The 15,087-nt window shown below is 43.1% G+C and overlaps 1 protein-coding gene across 2 annotated transcripts in view; it reads left to right on the plus strand.

The window, feature by feature from the left end:
* Positions 1-15,087, plus strand: part of MAP3K3 (mitogen-activated protein kinase kinase kinase 3) — a 49,726-nt gene that overhangs the window by 25,133 nt on the left and 9,506 nt on the right. The window contains exons 6-14 of one of the 2 annotated variants that reach the window (XM_040331718.1): positions 211-328; positions 2,762-2,895; positions 3,204-3,277; positions 3,367-3,434; positions 3,521-3,616; positions 7,168-7,359; positions 9,494-9,642; positions 12,927-13,058; positions 13,147-13,276. In XM_040331718.1, the coding sequence (XP_040187652.1) occupies positions 211-328; positions 2,762-2,895; positions 3,204-3,277; positions 3,367-3,434; positions 3,521-3,616; positions 7,168-7,359; positions 9,494-9,642; positions 12,927-13,058; positions 13,147-13,276 (1,093 nt within the window). The remainder of the gene's footprint in view (positions 1-210; positions 329-2,761; positions 2,896-3,203; positions 3,278-3,366; positions 3,435-3,520; positions 3,617-7,167; positions 7,360-9,493; positions 9,643-12,926; positions 13,059-13,146; positions 13,277-15,087) is intronic. The other variant, XM_040331719.1, reaches the window with a different exon arrangement.

Here is a 15,087-nt window from a genome sequence, read left to right on the forward strand (position 1 = left end):
GGTAATTGGTGTATGACAAGAACATGTGCAGAGGTCACCCTCTATTTCCTTTGTGTACAAGGTCCATTAAGGGTGTACCCCTCTGCACATGGGGAGAGAGAGTTATTTTTTAGCTTGATGTCCTAGGAAGTAGGACCTCTCGTGTATCCAGTCTTAAGAGTTATGATAGAAACAGTCACAAAATATTAACACGTCGCCTTTTTTTTCTAGACATCGTCCCCACATTCTGGGCCGCAGAAACAAGTGCGAATAAAGGCTTCACAGTCTTTGGGAGATGTGAACACCGCTTTCCATACGGCGGAGTCCCGCAGCCGTCACCTGTCTGTCAGTAAGTCATGTGATCTTTTGTCATGGTCCTCGCATCATAGTGGTAAATATCTTGTCATAAACCTGAGAAATCTCTTTAAAGTGATATTAAAGTCTTGTTTTTTTGGGGGGTTTAAAAATAACAAATTTGTCATACTTGCGTGCTCTGTGCAACAATTATGCACAGAGCAGCCTTGATCCTCTTTTCGGGTCCCTCACTGCCCCTTCCTCCTCCCGAGTGCCCCTACAGCATGCAGGATGCTAGGGGGGGAACCTGAGCTAAGCTTCTGATTTGTGTGTCCATTCAGACACGAAGGCCTGGTTTGGCCCACGCCCCCTCTCTCCTCATTGGCTCACTAGCTTGATTGACAGCAGCTGAAGCCAATGGCACCCGCTGCTGTGTCTCAGCCAATCAGGAGGGAGAGTCAGACAGCTGAGGCTCTCATGCAACATCGCTGGATCGAGATGGAGCTTGGGTAAGTATTAGGGGGGGCTGCTGCACACAGAAGGGTTCTCTCTCTCTCTCTCTCTTTCTTTCTTTCTCTTAATGCATAGAATGTGTATTAACCACTTAAGCCCCGGACCAATATGCAGCCTAAAGACCCAAGGTGTTTTTACAGTTCGGGACTGCTTTGCTTTAACAGACAATTGCACGGTCGTGCGACGTGGCTCCCAAACAAAATTGGCGTCCTTTTTTCCCCACAAATAGAGCTTTCTTTTGGTGGTATTTGATCACATCTGCGGTTTTTAGTTTTTGCGCTATAAACAAAAATAGAGCGACAATTTTGAAAAAAAAGCAATATTTTTTACTTTTTGCTGTAATAAATATCCCCCAAAAACATATATAAAAACATTTTTTTTCCTCAGTTTAGGCCGATACGTATTCTTCTACCTATTTTTAGTAAAAAAAATCGCAATAAGCGTTTATCGATTGGTTTGCGCAAAATTTATAGTGTTTACAAAATAGGGGATAGTTTTATTGCATTTTTATTTTTTATTTTTTTTTTACTACTAATGGCGGCGATCAGCAATTTTTTTCGTGACTGCGACATTATGGCGGACACTTCGGACAATTTTGACACATTTTTGGGACCATTGTCATTTTCACAGCAAAAAATGCATTTAAATTGCATTCTTTATTGTGAAAATGACAGTTGCAGTTTGGGAGTTAACCACAGGTGGCGCTGTAGGAGTTAGGGTGCACCTAGTATGTGTTTACAACTGTTTGGGGGTGTGGCTGTAGGAATGACGTCATCGATCGTGTCTTCCCTATAAAGGGAATGACGCGATCGATGCGCCGCCATAGTGAAGGACGGGGAAGCCGTGTTTACACACGGCTCTCCTCGTTCTTCAGCTCCGGGGAGCGATCGCGACGGAGCGGCTATAAACAAATAGCCGCGCCGTGGTCCCGGATCGCTCCCCGAGCGGACCCGACCTCCGCATGTAGCGGGGGGGGTCCCGATCGGACCCCCCACCCGCTAATAGGCGAGGACGTACCTATACGCCCATGTGCCTGTACGTGCCATATTGTGGACGTATATGTACATGGGGTGGTCCTTAAGTGGTTAAGATAAAAATAAAACACCTGCCTTGAGAACCACTTTAACCTCTTGCTGACCATAGTATGGTACGCTCACTGCACTCCCAGCACAGTGCGCCCTTGGTGACTAAAGTTTCTGTGCTGAAAGTGCACTCCCAGCACAGTGATCTCTTTATTAATAGGACCTTGGGATGGGCTTCCATCATGTGTCCATTGTGACAGTCAATTACAGTGATAACATGATCAGTCTATCCTGCCCTCCAGCGTCAAGACCCAGTTAAGGCAGAGTTACGTCTCCCCCTCAAAAAAGTAAGTCAGCAGTTTCACATACTGTAGCTGCTGACTTTTAATATTAGGACACTTGCCTGTCCTGGAGTCCAGTGATGTCGACGCCGCAGCTGTTTTCTTTGGCTGTCAGGTGTTGCCATTGCCGGTAAAGAAACCCGGCCGTGAAGCCTACTGTGCATGCCCGAAGCGCGGCTGCGCTCTCCTACTGGCCGACAGTAGGGGAGGGAGGAGGAGGGGGCCAGACTTCTGACGAACCTCGATGCGGTGAGGTCCGACTAAAGTAGGGACAGGGTATCTGTCAAAAACGGGTACCCCCTCTCAAAGGTGCCAAATGTAGCACCGGGGTGGGGGAGGAGACAGCTAAGCGGAAGTTCCAATTTTGGGTGGAGCTTGGCTTTAAAGGGCTGCTAGGAGGGGGCTGGAAGGGGTTATGACGATTTGCTCTTTGTGTCTTTATTCCTGTCCGTGGAAATAGAAAACGGCAGGGTGAGAAAATTGTGCAGAGTTTTTCAATTTGCTTTACTGTAGTTTATGCTATTTCATGTTGTATGTTTCAGATTTAGAATCAAATATGTATGATGACTTTTTTCATTCAAATTCATTTCTTTATACCCTCCTTACTCTCAGGTTCCCAGAATGCAGGCCGCAGCTCACCACCTCCCGGCTATGTCCCAGAGAGGCAGCAGAGGATAGCTCGGCAGGGATCTTATACGAGCATTAACAGCGAGGGAGAGTTCATCCCGGAGACCAGTGACCAATGTGTAAGTGTGGAGATTGCATGAATAATTTCTTAGCAAAGTACCTTTTTGAGGAATCCCTTGATGGAAGAGGCCAGACCACATGACCATTCTGGGGCATTGCCATCACTCACACTGAAATCTAATAAGATTCAGCACCATTGCTTCATAATGTGCATGGGTCCTGGCGGGTTCAGGAAAATGGCTTACATCTGATGCTTCTCAAATGTCATTTTGTGCCACAGCAGACGCCTTTATTAGCAAAATACACTGGATTGCTCCTTCCCCTGGTCTTACTGTAATTTTTATCCTGTGTTGTATTTTAAAAACAGATGTTGGATCCACTGAGTAGTACAGAGAATTCCATATCTGGGAGTTGTCAATCTCTAGATCAGTCTGAGGACAGGTAATTGTTTGTATTCTGTGCTATCCTAATTCTGTACAGATTCCTGCCCTAGTGCTGTGTTGTATTATGTTTTGTGTGTTTCCTCAAAGTCCATCCTTCAGAAAGTCTCGGATGTCTCGGGCTCAGAGCTATCCAGACAACAGGGAAGATTTCTCAGGTACAAAAATAAAGCTTTGTGTTCAGCCATCTTCCCACAGAGAGGTGACCCTATGACAGGCGACTGATGCTTTATTTCTTCCATAGCAGATCGAGAGAACCAATTCTACGATAAAGCAGGAAAGGGAGGAACTTACCCTCGAAGATATCATGTGTCTGTTCACCATAAAGATTACAATGATGGTAAGTACTATGACCCCAGACGCGGGTTGTGGTCAAGGCCTTGCACTCAGATTATAGTAGGTGCATCCCTGACTATGGCTGTTGAGGGCTATTGGATCCTGTTTTGTCAGGCAGTCCAGAGTCTCTACCTAAGGCATGGGTCTTCAAACTACGGCCCTCCAGTTGTTCAGGAACTACAATTCCCATCATGCCTAGTCATGTCTTTGAATGTCAGTGTGTTACAATGCCTCAAGGGATGTGTAGTTCTACAACAGCTGGAGAGCCGTAGTTTGAGGATCCCTGACCTAAGGGGTAGGCAACCTCGGCACTCCAGCTGTGGTGAAACTACAAATCCCATCATGCCTCTGCCTCTAGGAGTCATGCCTGTGATTGTCGGGGTCTCGCAATCCCATCATACCTAGAGGCAGAGGCATGATGCGATTTGTAGTTTCACCACAGCAGATGTTGCCTACCCCTGCTCTACATGTTGGTTCATCCATTTCTGTGCTTCTCTGCAGCTAGGTTTCTTTTACATTTACTAATGTTCACTGTATTATTCTGCTTTGACTGGGCATATTTATCAAAGCATCCCAAAGCTAAGAAGTTATGGGAATCTGCCATTGATGGTTTGTCTTTGAAGGCGCCATCCTTCCAGCTTCACAACCTTGGTATGTCCCTGACTTGCAGCCATTGAAGTGTCGGGCCCATGAAATGCACTTCCTTCTTGTGGGTCAGGGAAGCCAGGATGATGGCACCATCAAAAACAAGTAATCAATGGTAGCTTCCATACTGCCAAGTATTTTGTAAGCTTGAAATTTGGGTTGTCCCGATACCACTTTTTTTTTTAGACAGAGTGCAAGTACTAATACTTTTTTTTCCAAGTACTCGCCGATACCGATTACCAATACTTTTTTTTTTTTTACCACTGGCCGACCAGCCGCCGCAGTTATACGGCGGCAGGTCAGCTGCGCGAGATCACGTAATATTACGTCATCTCGCATTTCAGCCAATAGGGGCGTGCTCGCCCCCTGGTGCCGACGCGCGTGCCTGGCGGGCGCGATCACCGCCGGGCACTCACGATCGCTCGTTACAGAGCGAGAACCGGGAGGTGTGTGTGTGTGTGTGTGTGTAAAAACAGGTCCTGTCAGGGGGAGAAATGACGGATCATCTGTTCATACAATGAAACCCCCCTTCAGTTAGAACACACCAAGGGAACATACTTAACCCCTTCTTCGCCCCCTAGTGTTAACCCCTTCCCTGCCAGTGGCATTTTTATAGTAATCAATGCATTTTTTTTAGAACTGATCGCTATAAAAATGCCAATGGTCCCAAAAATGTGTCAAAAGTGTCCGATGTGTCCGCCATTAGGTCGCAGTACCGATAAAAATCGCTGATCGCCGCCATTACTATTACAAAAAAAAATATTAATAAAAATGCCATAAAACTATCCCCTATTTTGTAGACGCTATAACTTTTGTGCAAACCAATCAAACGCTTTTTGTGTTTTTTTTGTTTTTTTTTACGAAACATATGTAGAAGAATACGTATCGGCCTAAACTGAGGAAATATTTTTTTTATATATATATGTTTGGGGATATTATAGCAAAAAGTAATAAATATTATTTTTTTTCCCCCGAAATTGTCACTATTTTTGTTTATAGCAAAAAAACGCAGAGGTGATCAAATACCACCAAAAGAAAGCTCTATTTGTGGGAAAAAAAGCACGCGCAATTGTCAGTTAAAGCGACGCAGTGCCGAATCGTAAAAAGGGGCCCGGTCATTGACCAGCAATATGGTCCGGGGCTGAAGTGGTTAATATCATGTAACAGTGGCACATGTGTCATTATTTTTACAATTTATTTTTTCTAGCGGGGGAGGGGTAGTGTGTGTGTGTGTGTGTGTGTGTGTGTTTTTTTTTTTTTTTTTTTTTTTATTATTTATTGCAATTCTTCTTTTTTTCTTTTTAATCAGCCCTGTTGAGGGGGTTTGTTGAGATATCGGGGTTCTTAACAGACCCCTGATATCTTCCCATTGAGACAGAGAAAGAGACTGAGGATAGAGAATTCCCCAGTCCCTTTCTCTGCAGCCTCAGCTGCACTGAAAATGAATGGAGAGCAGCTCCTCTCCATTCATAAACTGAGACATCACAAGTTACAATGTTTCAGTTATTTAAATGGACAGAGTCGGTGATCGCTGACTTTGTTCATTCGGAAAAGGAAGGCGGACATGGAGAGGGACAGTCAGTGGTGATCGGTGGGGGAGTTACAAACACTGATCACCCTGTATAGATTTCACTAAAGCAGCTGAAAGCCGCGGGGGGGAAAGCTTGCAACTCCCCCGTGTACCGATCACCACTGACTGCCCAGGTATCGGGCGAAGCATCGGAGCATTTGCCCGAGTACAAGTATCGGGACAACCCTACTTCAAATGTTATGACAGGTACTAAAGGACTAACACGTTACATCTACAAAAGTAAGTTGACGAAAGCAGGTCTCTGTTTTTTCTGTCCTGACAAGTTTACGTTTTTAAACTCTGATAACTTGAGCTGGGAATTTTTACATCAGTATGTTTATATTAAAAATGAATGCAAATTTTGGTGCAGTTCGTTTTAATGTTGCTAAAGAGATTGCAGGTAGAAAGCATTATCACTCAGTGAACTTTTAACTGTATGGAAGAAACACAGCAGATGCACTAAGGTTTTAAAAAAAGTGTATGCTTAGGATTGTTTGCTACTCTGCCAAGTGATCTTTTACTCTTTGATTGAAACAGAAAAAAGTGCATGCTCTGTCATGAAGGTAAACCTGTCATATTGTCCTTGCGGTGTAAAGTTATCATGTTCTCATTTAAAATCTCTAATAATGCTCACCTTCCCTATTCTCTCCAGGGGTCCATGGACATGCTGTCTGAGTATGTAGAGCATGTGACAATCACTCCTTCCTCCTATGATTCGGTGCTCGGTACTAGTCCTGAGCATGGTCACATAGGGAAGGGTGGAAGGTCTTGGCCTTGAGTAAAGCTCTGACCCTGAGCTTACACAAACCTTTCTGCAAAGGGAGAAATGGGGCAGCAAGGGGGGGCTCATAATAGCAGAGGCAGCAGGCTATAGAAAGAGCCTGTTGCATGTCCCTGAATGGGCAGAATTATACGTTCTTATCTGAACATAAAATTTGCAACAAAATCTGGGTTTTTTACTGACTGTTTGTGTTGGTCTGTGGCCACTTGGTATAGTAATTTGCTGTGCAGCCTCCCTCTCTTGCTGCATTATGCGTGGCTGTGGTACACTCTGGCCTGAATGTTTTCAGTCTAGAACCATGCAAAAGATGAAGATGGCAGCAATTGGAGAGACAAGAATAGTATGGGATTTAACTCGCAAGGCGGGGAAAAGCACACAAAGAATACCCCGTAGATGAGCATTTGCAGCACTCTTTCAGGTGTATTCAGTTTGTATTTTAGGTGGTTATGGTCTCCTTGAAGGCATCCACAAGAGAAGCAGTTCTGCTGCAAATTCCTATGTACACAGTCTACACGTGAGATTCAATGGTTCATTCTTTTTGTTTGTTTTTTTCCTGCAGGCCGCAGAACGTTCCCACGGATTAGGCGACCTCAAGGCAATCTTTTCACCCTTGTGCCATCCAGCCGCTCATTAAGCACCAATGGGGAGAACCTGGGTTTAACTGTACAGTACCTAGAAAGCCGAAACCGACTGCGCAGTGCAGACAGCGAAAATACACTGAGTGTACCAGAGAGGAACATTGCCAAAAAATGTAAGGCACTCTTCTCTAATAGGGTTATGTAAACTGTTGTGTCTCACCCTTCCACGTTTACTTCACTACAGTATTCCTTATTGTAAACAATCATCTTATAAAACGGCCCATTCCATTCAAAAATGTTTTGCCTTTCATTTCTATTTTAGATTAATATAAAAAATACATTATGGATACCTTTTTTTTTATTTTTCCCCTTTTTAATTGATCACATTCTCTCTGTTCTCAGCTGCATACGAGCTGGGGAAAGAGAAGCAACAGCACACACAGCTTCCCAGTGAAAGGCTGTGCAGGAGGTGGAGGCCAAGTCTGAATATTGGAGGGGAGCAGGCTGAGTTCCCAGCATAGCTAGAGAACTGACCACAGGGTGTTCTTTTTCTTAATGTGGTCAGTTTTAACTGGAAAGCAGAGGGACTGTCAGTGATTTCACATAAAGGAAGCAATACGAAGAGAACAAGATATTTTTTTTTCAATCAAGTACATGGTACAGCAGGCACATATCGGGAATATGAAATGTTGGGTTATTTCCACCTTGCATCCAAATTGGAGAAACCCACCGCTATGTTTGTGTTCCCATTCACACATGATACCTAAAAATAGTTTGAAAAAATATTTCTTACATTTTTTAGTAGGATTATACACAGAAAACTATAGGCCGTTTTTAATTCAAAAAACCTTACAGGAGGTAGATTTAGGGACAGATTGGCTTAAAAGTGCACTAAAGCGGTGTTCCGCCCAAAAAAATATATAAAACCAGCAGCTACACATACTGCAGCCACTGGCTTTTAATAATGAGACACTTACCTGTCCTGGGGTCCAGCAATGTCTGCAGCTGTTTCCATCAGCTGTCGGGGTGCTGTCGCCGCCATTGCGGGTAAGGGTACCTGGCAGTTTAACCTTTGGGCCTCCACTTTAGGGTGGAACTCCCCTTTAACATACAATGTACCACCCAAGCCTTGAGATCTTGAATGCTTTGTTAGGACAGACAGTGTACACATCTAGTTTGCAACATACATTTTTAAATATTTTTCATTTACCCTTTTAAAGCTACCGACCATAATATGTCAGTATCGACTAGTGTGTATATGTATATATATATATATATATATATATATATATATATATATATATATTATATATATATATATATATATATATATATATATATATATACACACACACATATACACACACATATACACACACATATACACACACATATACACATACACACATACACATATACACACACACACATATATATATATACACACACACACACACACACGTGAAGTGTGTAACCTTCACGGGCCGACTGTCAGCTTTCAGATGGAAGTGATCCTGTGGCTGTACAGCCGCCTGATCCCTTCCACAAACCTCTGGACACCTAATGTCTCGGCAAAGAGAACCTCATGCCTGATTAAAGGGTCCTGCTATGCTCCGAAAGTTGCACCTTTCTTTGTGTGATGTGATCATTCTTCAATAAAAATAGCCATTCGGACGATATTGGTGATCCATGGTGTGCTGGCAAATATGAACGTTGATCTATGATTGCTCCAGTTTCCAGCTGGATGTTGCTGCAGCACCCGCTCATTTCCAGCCTGATCCTGGAACCTGTGAGATGCGAATATTTACATGATCTGGTAAAGAGAACCTGTCACAAGAAAAAGGCTATAACTTAGGAGGCTGGTCAAAAAAAAAAAAAACAGCTCCGTTAACAAAAGGGATAAAGTTAATGCTATATGAATGGGAACATGTAAGAAAGTAAAGTTGGTCATCCCACTTTGGATTTAAAAGTGGAAATGCACTTTGGTTATACAGAGGGATCTCTTCCCTCCCTCATCTTAATCTGTTGAAAGGCAGAATGTATGAGCAGATCATAATTATCTGGGGTGTGTTTTTTTATTTTTTTTATTTATATAGGTAGGTATATGTGTGTGTGTGTGTGTATGTGTGTGTATATATATATATATATATATATATATATATATATATATATATATATATATATATATATATGTTTTTTTTTTTTTTTATATATGTAATTAAAACATAAACTTTGTTTAAATGGATTTTGTATGCAAATGTACATATACAGTCTTTTCTAATATAATTAATTTCTTCTGTTCTCCAGCTCCAAGTGCCCCCATAAACTGGCGTCGGGGTAAACTGCTGGGTCAGGGAGCGTTTGGTCGTGTTTACCTGTGTTATGACGTGGACATAGGACGGGAACTGGCAGCTAAACAGGTTCAGTTTGATCCGGACAGCCCTGAAACCAGCAAGGTCATTAAAGTACTTTCCTGCCTTCTGTTTACTAAATTCACGTTCTGTTAAAGGGGGTTCTTCATCCAGAGCTGTTTGTTTTTCACACAGGAAGGATGCAGCCAACATTTACTTTTGTGGTGTTAGTGTTTTTTTTTATTATTCTGCTTATGTCACGCTCTTATGTCCCTATAGAGAACTGACATTTTTTAGCTTTAGTTGGTATGATGTGAATGACCTTCGCCCAGTAATAATAATTCTTGTGTGGCAATCTGACGTAAACAAACCTAAAGCTCTAATGCATGTAATTTAGATTTATAGACACTGCAGGTCCTGGCCTTTCGTAGTCAATTATGGCGATTTAACATCTCTGTACCAGCAACAGTCTGCCACAGGTCTCTTAGTTACACAATAGATTTAAAATGTTATTAAAGCTTTAATTATACAAAATAAAAAAAATAACAAACATGTCATACTTACTTCCACTGTGCAGTTAGTTGGGCCCGATCATCCTCTTCTGGGATCCCACAGCGGCTCTCTCGGCTCCTCCCCGCAATAGCTAACCCCCTCTGGGAAGCTCTCTCCCGAGGGGGGTTACCTTACGGGCGCTCTCCCGTGTCATACACTCGGCGCGTCATTGGCCCCCCGGCAGGCGCATCATTGGATTTGATTGACAGCAGCGGGAGCCAATGGCTGCACTGTTATCAATCTATCCAGTGAAGCCGTGGTGAGAGCGACGCAGGATCGCTCCCATGGAAATTCGGGGCTCAAGCAAGTAAAACGGGGGCACTGGAGGGCCGGACACTGCAAGGTGTTTTTTCACCTTTATTGCATAGGATGCATGAAGGTGAAAAAACACGAGGGTTTTCAACTCCTTTTAAGTGATGATAGACATGTTATGCTTGCCTGCTCTGTGCAATAGTTAAGTGCAGAACAGCCTTCTCAAGTTCCCCACCAATGCTCCTGGCTCCTCCCCCTGCCGAGTGCTGGCTCTGGGACACTTGAGTGCGTTTTGCTCCCGAACTGTCTGTGTATCCATAGAGTGCAGCACAGCCCCACCCCTTGCTACCTCCTCACTGTAGCCAGTGGCTTCCACTGCTCTCTGAGCCAATAAGGAGGGGGTGCCCCTGCTCATGTGCACATCACTGGATCGAGATTGGGCTAAGTTAAGTACCGTATTTTTCAGACTATAAGGCTCACCAGGTTATAAGGCGCACTATCGTTGAGCGCCTAATAACAGTTTTTTTTCCCATACATAAGGCGCACCGGGTTATAAGGAGCACGCGGGTATAGAAAATTAATGAATGAATGCACACACCTCTGTCACACGTAAGCGCCAGCTCCGAAATGCCGTCGCATTCCAGTGACGTCACCGTGGCTCACACTGCGCCCCATGCCTCGCTTTCAACAGTGTCACCGTACCAGCTAGTTTCACTGCTATACGGACGGTTCGACATAGAGGGGCATAGGAGCATTTTACTGCTCACATCTAGTGCGGAAGGACGTTACAGTAGAGACTATTTCCATGATCTACATGCCGGATCTCTACTATTTACATGTAAGTGGATGCTGTAAACCTATCATGTATGTCTGTAATGCTCAATACAACCGTACATAAGGCGCACCGCATTATAAGGCGCACTGTCGATTTTTGAGAAAATGAAAGGATTTTAAGTGCGCCTTATAGTCCGAAAAATACGGTACACTATATTGCCAAAAGTATTGTGACACCTGCCTGTACAAACGCATGAACTTTAATGGCATCCCAGTCTTAGTCCATATGGTTCAATATTGAGTTGGCCCACCCTTTGCAGCTATAACAGCTTCAACTCTTCTGGGAAGGCCGTCCACAAGGTTTAGGAGTGTGTCTATGGGAATGTCTGACCATTCTTCCAGAAGAGCATTTGTGAGGTTCAGCACTGATGTTGGACGAGAAGGCTCTTATTCATCCCAAAGGTGTTTTATTGGGTTGAGGTCAGGACAATGTGCGGGCCAGTCAAGTTCCTCCACCCCAAACTCGCTCATCCATGTCTTTTTGGACCTTGCTTTGTGCACTAGTGTAAAATCGTGTTGGAACAGGTAGAACCAAGCTCCAACCACAAAATTGGGAGCATGAAATTGTCCAAAATGTCTTGGTATGTAGAGTCCTGACCTCAACCCAATAGAACACATGCTCTTCTGGAAGAATGGTCAAACATTCCCATAGACACACTCCTAAACCTTCTGGATAGCCTTCTCAGAAGAGTTGAAGCTGTTATAGCTGCAAAGGGAGGGCCAACTCAATATTGAACCCTACAGACTAAGACTGGGATCCCATTAATGTTCATGTGTTTGTACAGGCAGGTGTCCCAATACTTTTGGTAATATAGTGTATATTTAAAGGGGAAGTCCAACACCCCCACGAAAAATTAAGTCATCAGCATACTGCAGCTGCTGACTTTTAACATATGCTGTCCAGGGAGCCTGCGATGTCAGCCAAACTTTGGATCTGGTGCAGCCGTTTCCATTCCTGATAGGGGAACCCGGCAGTGAAGCCAGCCGGTTCCCTACTGCCCATGTGCGAAGCACGCTGCGCTTTGTATTTGGCCCGGCGGCAGAGGAAGGAGGAGTGGGGGCTGAATTTCCGATGCGCCGTCTTCGCAAATGGGGAGTGGTACCTGTCAAACGAGTACCCATCCCCCCCCCCCCCTGAAAGGTACCAAATTGGCACCGGAGGGTGGGAGGAGAAGGATGAGCAGAAGTTCCACTTTTGCGAGGCACTCTGCCTTAAGGGGGCCTGGGGAGAGCTGCATATTAATGCAGAGAATGCAAAAGAAACTCAGCCTTTTAGAACCACTTTAAAACAAAGCTCTAGTCTTTTCAAAGTGCACCACCTTCCCCCACCCCAAACGGTCTCCCCCATAATTATTTTTCTCCAAGGGTCTTTCTGGCTAATTCAGTGACAGCACTAGTGCTTCTCCTGTGGTGGTGAGCGGTCCTTACTCCTGCACTGATCAGCACTCACATAATGATGTGTGGGTGTACTGTACAGTAGTTCAGTATTATTGCCCAATCTAAGTGATGATGATGCTCTAGGCAGTGGGCCCGTAACAAGCCTGGGCTTAGAGGATATAGGTTGAATGATGCTAGCAGTCATTCAACCCAGAAGAAGAGTGCCATCTTGTGGTAAAAAAATGTACTCAATAAGTATTCAACTAAAGCTGCTTTTTTTTTTTTTTTTTTTTTTTTCAATGAGTTGGTCTTTCTTGTTGGGGATCTGTTTGAACTGCTGTGTGCAACTCTTCTGTTTTCTGCACCCGTTACAGGAGGTTAGTGCTCTGGAGTGTGAGATTCAGCTGCTGAAGAATCTCCATCACGATCGGATAGTGCAGTATTATGGCTGTTTACGGGACAAAGGGGAGAAGACTCTGACTATTTTCATGGAGTTTATGCCTGGGGTGAGATTCTAGAGCACAAGGAATTTATTGTCCATCATCAATAGTTTGGCGTTCCCTTTGACTTACAATATCCATTTTTATCCCTCAGGGGTCAGTGAAAGATCAGCTGAAAGCCTATGGGGCATTGACGGAGAATGTTACTCGTAGATATACGCGGCAGATCCTCGAGGGCGTGTCTTACCTACACAGCAACATGATTGTACACAGAGACATCAAAGGTATTTTCTTTTTTTTATCTCAAGACATGTAAAGCTGGTTACACATTATACAATTTTCTTCATTTTTTTTTTTTTTTTTTTTTCAATTTCCTTTAGATTTACCTTCAACTATGTAGTGCAAGGGCCTGCCTGATTGTATACAATTTGAAAGTGTTTAGGTTTTACCTCATATTATATAGTTTTGGTAAATCTCTAAAGGGAAATTGTACTAGAAAATTGTATAATGTGTAGCCAGCTTAAAGGTACAAATCCTTTTTCTTTTTGCATTATTTAAAAAAAAAAATGTGTTGCTTCAAAATCCAGCAGCAGTTTGCATCTTGCTTTACTCCTGAAGCTGAAATGTAATTAATTTTGGTTAAGCTTTAACATGTTGATATCATTTCAAAAGATATTTTAAGTATTTTTAACCATTTCAGCCCCGGAAGGATTTGACCCCTTTTTTTTTGCAGTGCATTGCTTTAACTGACAATTGCGCGGTCATGCGACGCTGTACCCAAACAAAATTGACGTAATTTTTTCCCCACAAATAGAGCTTTCTTTTGGTGGCTTTTTTTTTTTAAATGAAGAAACAAGTTTGAGATGTCATTTTCAGTTACAAACATTTAATACAAATAAAGTGCATTGACTCATACCCAGATAGTCAGAGCCAATCAATTTTGGTGGTATTTGATCACCTCTGCGGTTATAATTTTTTTCCGCTATAAGCAAAAAAAAAAACTACTATAATACATATCCTCAAAAAATATATAAAAAAAAAATGTATTCGTCGGTTTAAGCCGATTATATATTCTTCTACATATTTTTGGTTTAAAAAAAAAACGCAATAGGCGTATATTGAACAAAGGAAGAAAAAAACCGCGCTAAGAAATATTAAAAAACACTAACAATAAATTACTAATAGAGCTGCAACAGCGGAGTGTTAATACAAAACACAACAACATAGAACAGAGGAAAAAAGGTTGTTGCGCTAAAAATAATAAATCTAAACAGTAATTTGAAAAATATACAGTTCTGAAGCCAATATCTAAAATTGATGTGATATTAAAAAAGAGAAAATAATTGCAGTCCTAATGCATCCACCGAAATAAAGTTCATATAGGAGTGGCAGTGTTGAAAAACAAGTATAGAAAAAACACCTGGAACTAGTAAAAAATTGGGAGGCTTACCAGATGGCAAGCAATATGTGCTTGCGACTGCAAACCCCAGTCAGGGCCTTTAAAGTAGTCCTCACAGGGGAAGATGGAAAAGGAAGAGGATTCTTGAAGTCTCCGCCGGAAGCCAGATTAATGAGCCATATCATAGGAAAAATATTGCAATGGTGAAGTACGTTTGATCAGCACACATATAGAAAAAGTGACTTTTAGTACCACCATCACCAGCACCCTATAATTAGGAGGCTTACCAGAACGAATAAGAACAACAGCAAGTGGCTAAAACCCTAGCCTGGGCCTTTAATTCCTGGGCTGTAATGATAGTCCTACGTGTTCTCCATATTCAGTGGGTACATAAAGGAAGTGATAGAGCCCACATAGTGAAGTAAGTTCAAATAATGCGTTTAATAATAAAAAGGTTGCACTTACAGCGTAAATGGAAATAAAAACAGAGAGAAGCCGGCCGGCTCGGAACAAACGCCCGTCCACTCTACACAACACGTCCTGCGTCAGCACGCTACCTTCCCGACGCGCGTTTCGTCATAAAATGACGTCATCTGGGGCACGGGCGACGTGCTGACACATCGCAATAAATACAAAACCAACAGAGCCAGGCCTCGATCTGATTCTATGGGCTAATTTGACCGCTCATGGTGGCTG

This window comes from Rana temporaria, chromosome 12, assembly GCF_905171775.1.
Source record: "Rana temporaria chromosome 12, aRanTem1.1, whole genome shotgun sequence".
Classification (NCBI taxonomy): Eukaryota; Metazoa; Chordata; class Amphibia; order Anura; family Ranidae; genus Rana; species Rana temporaria.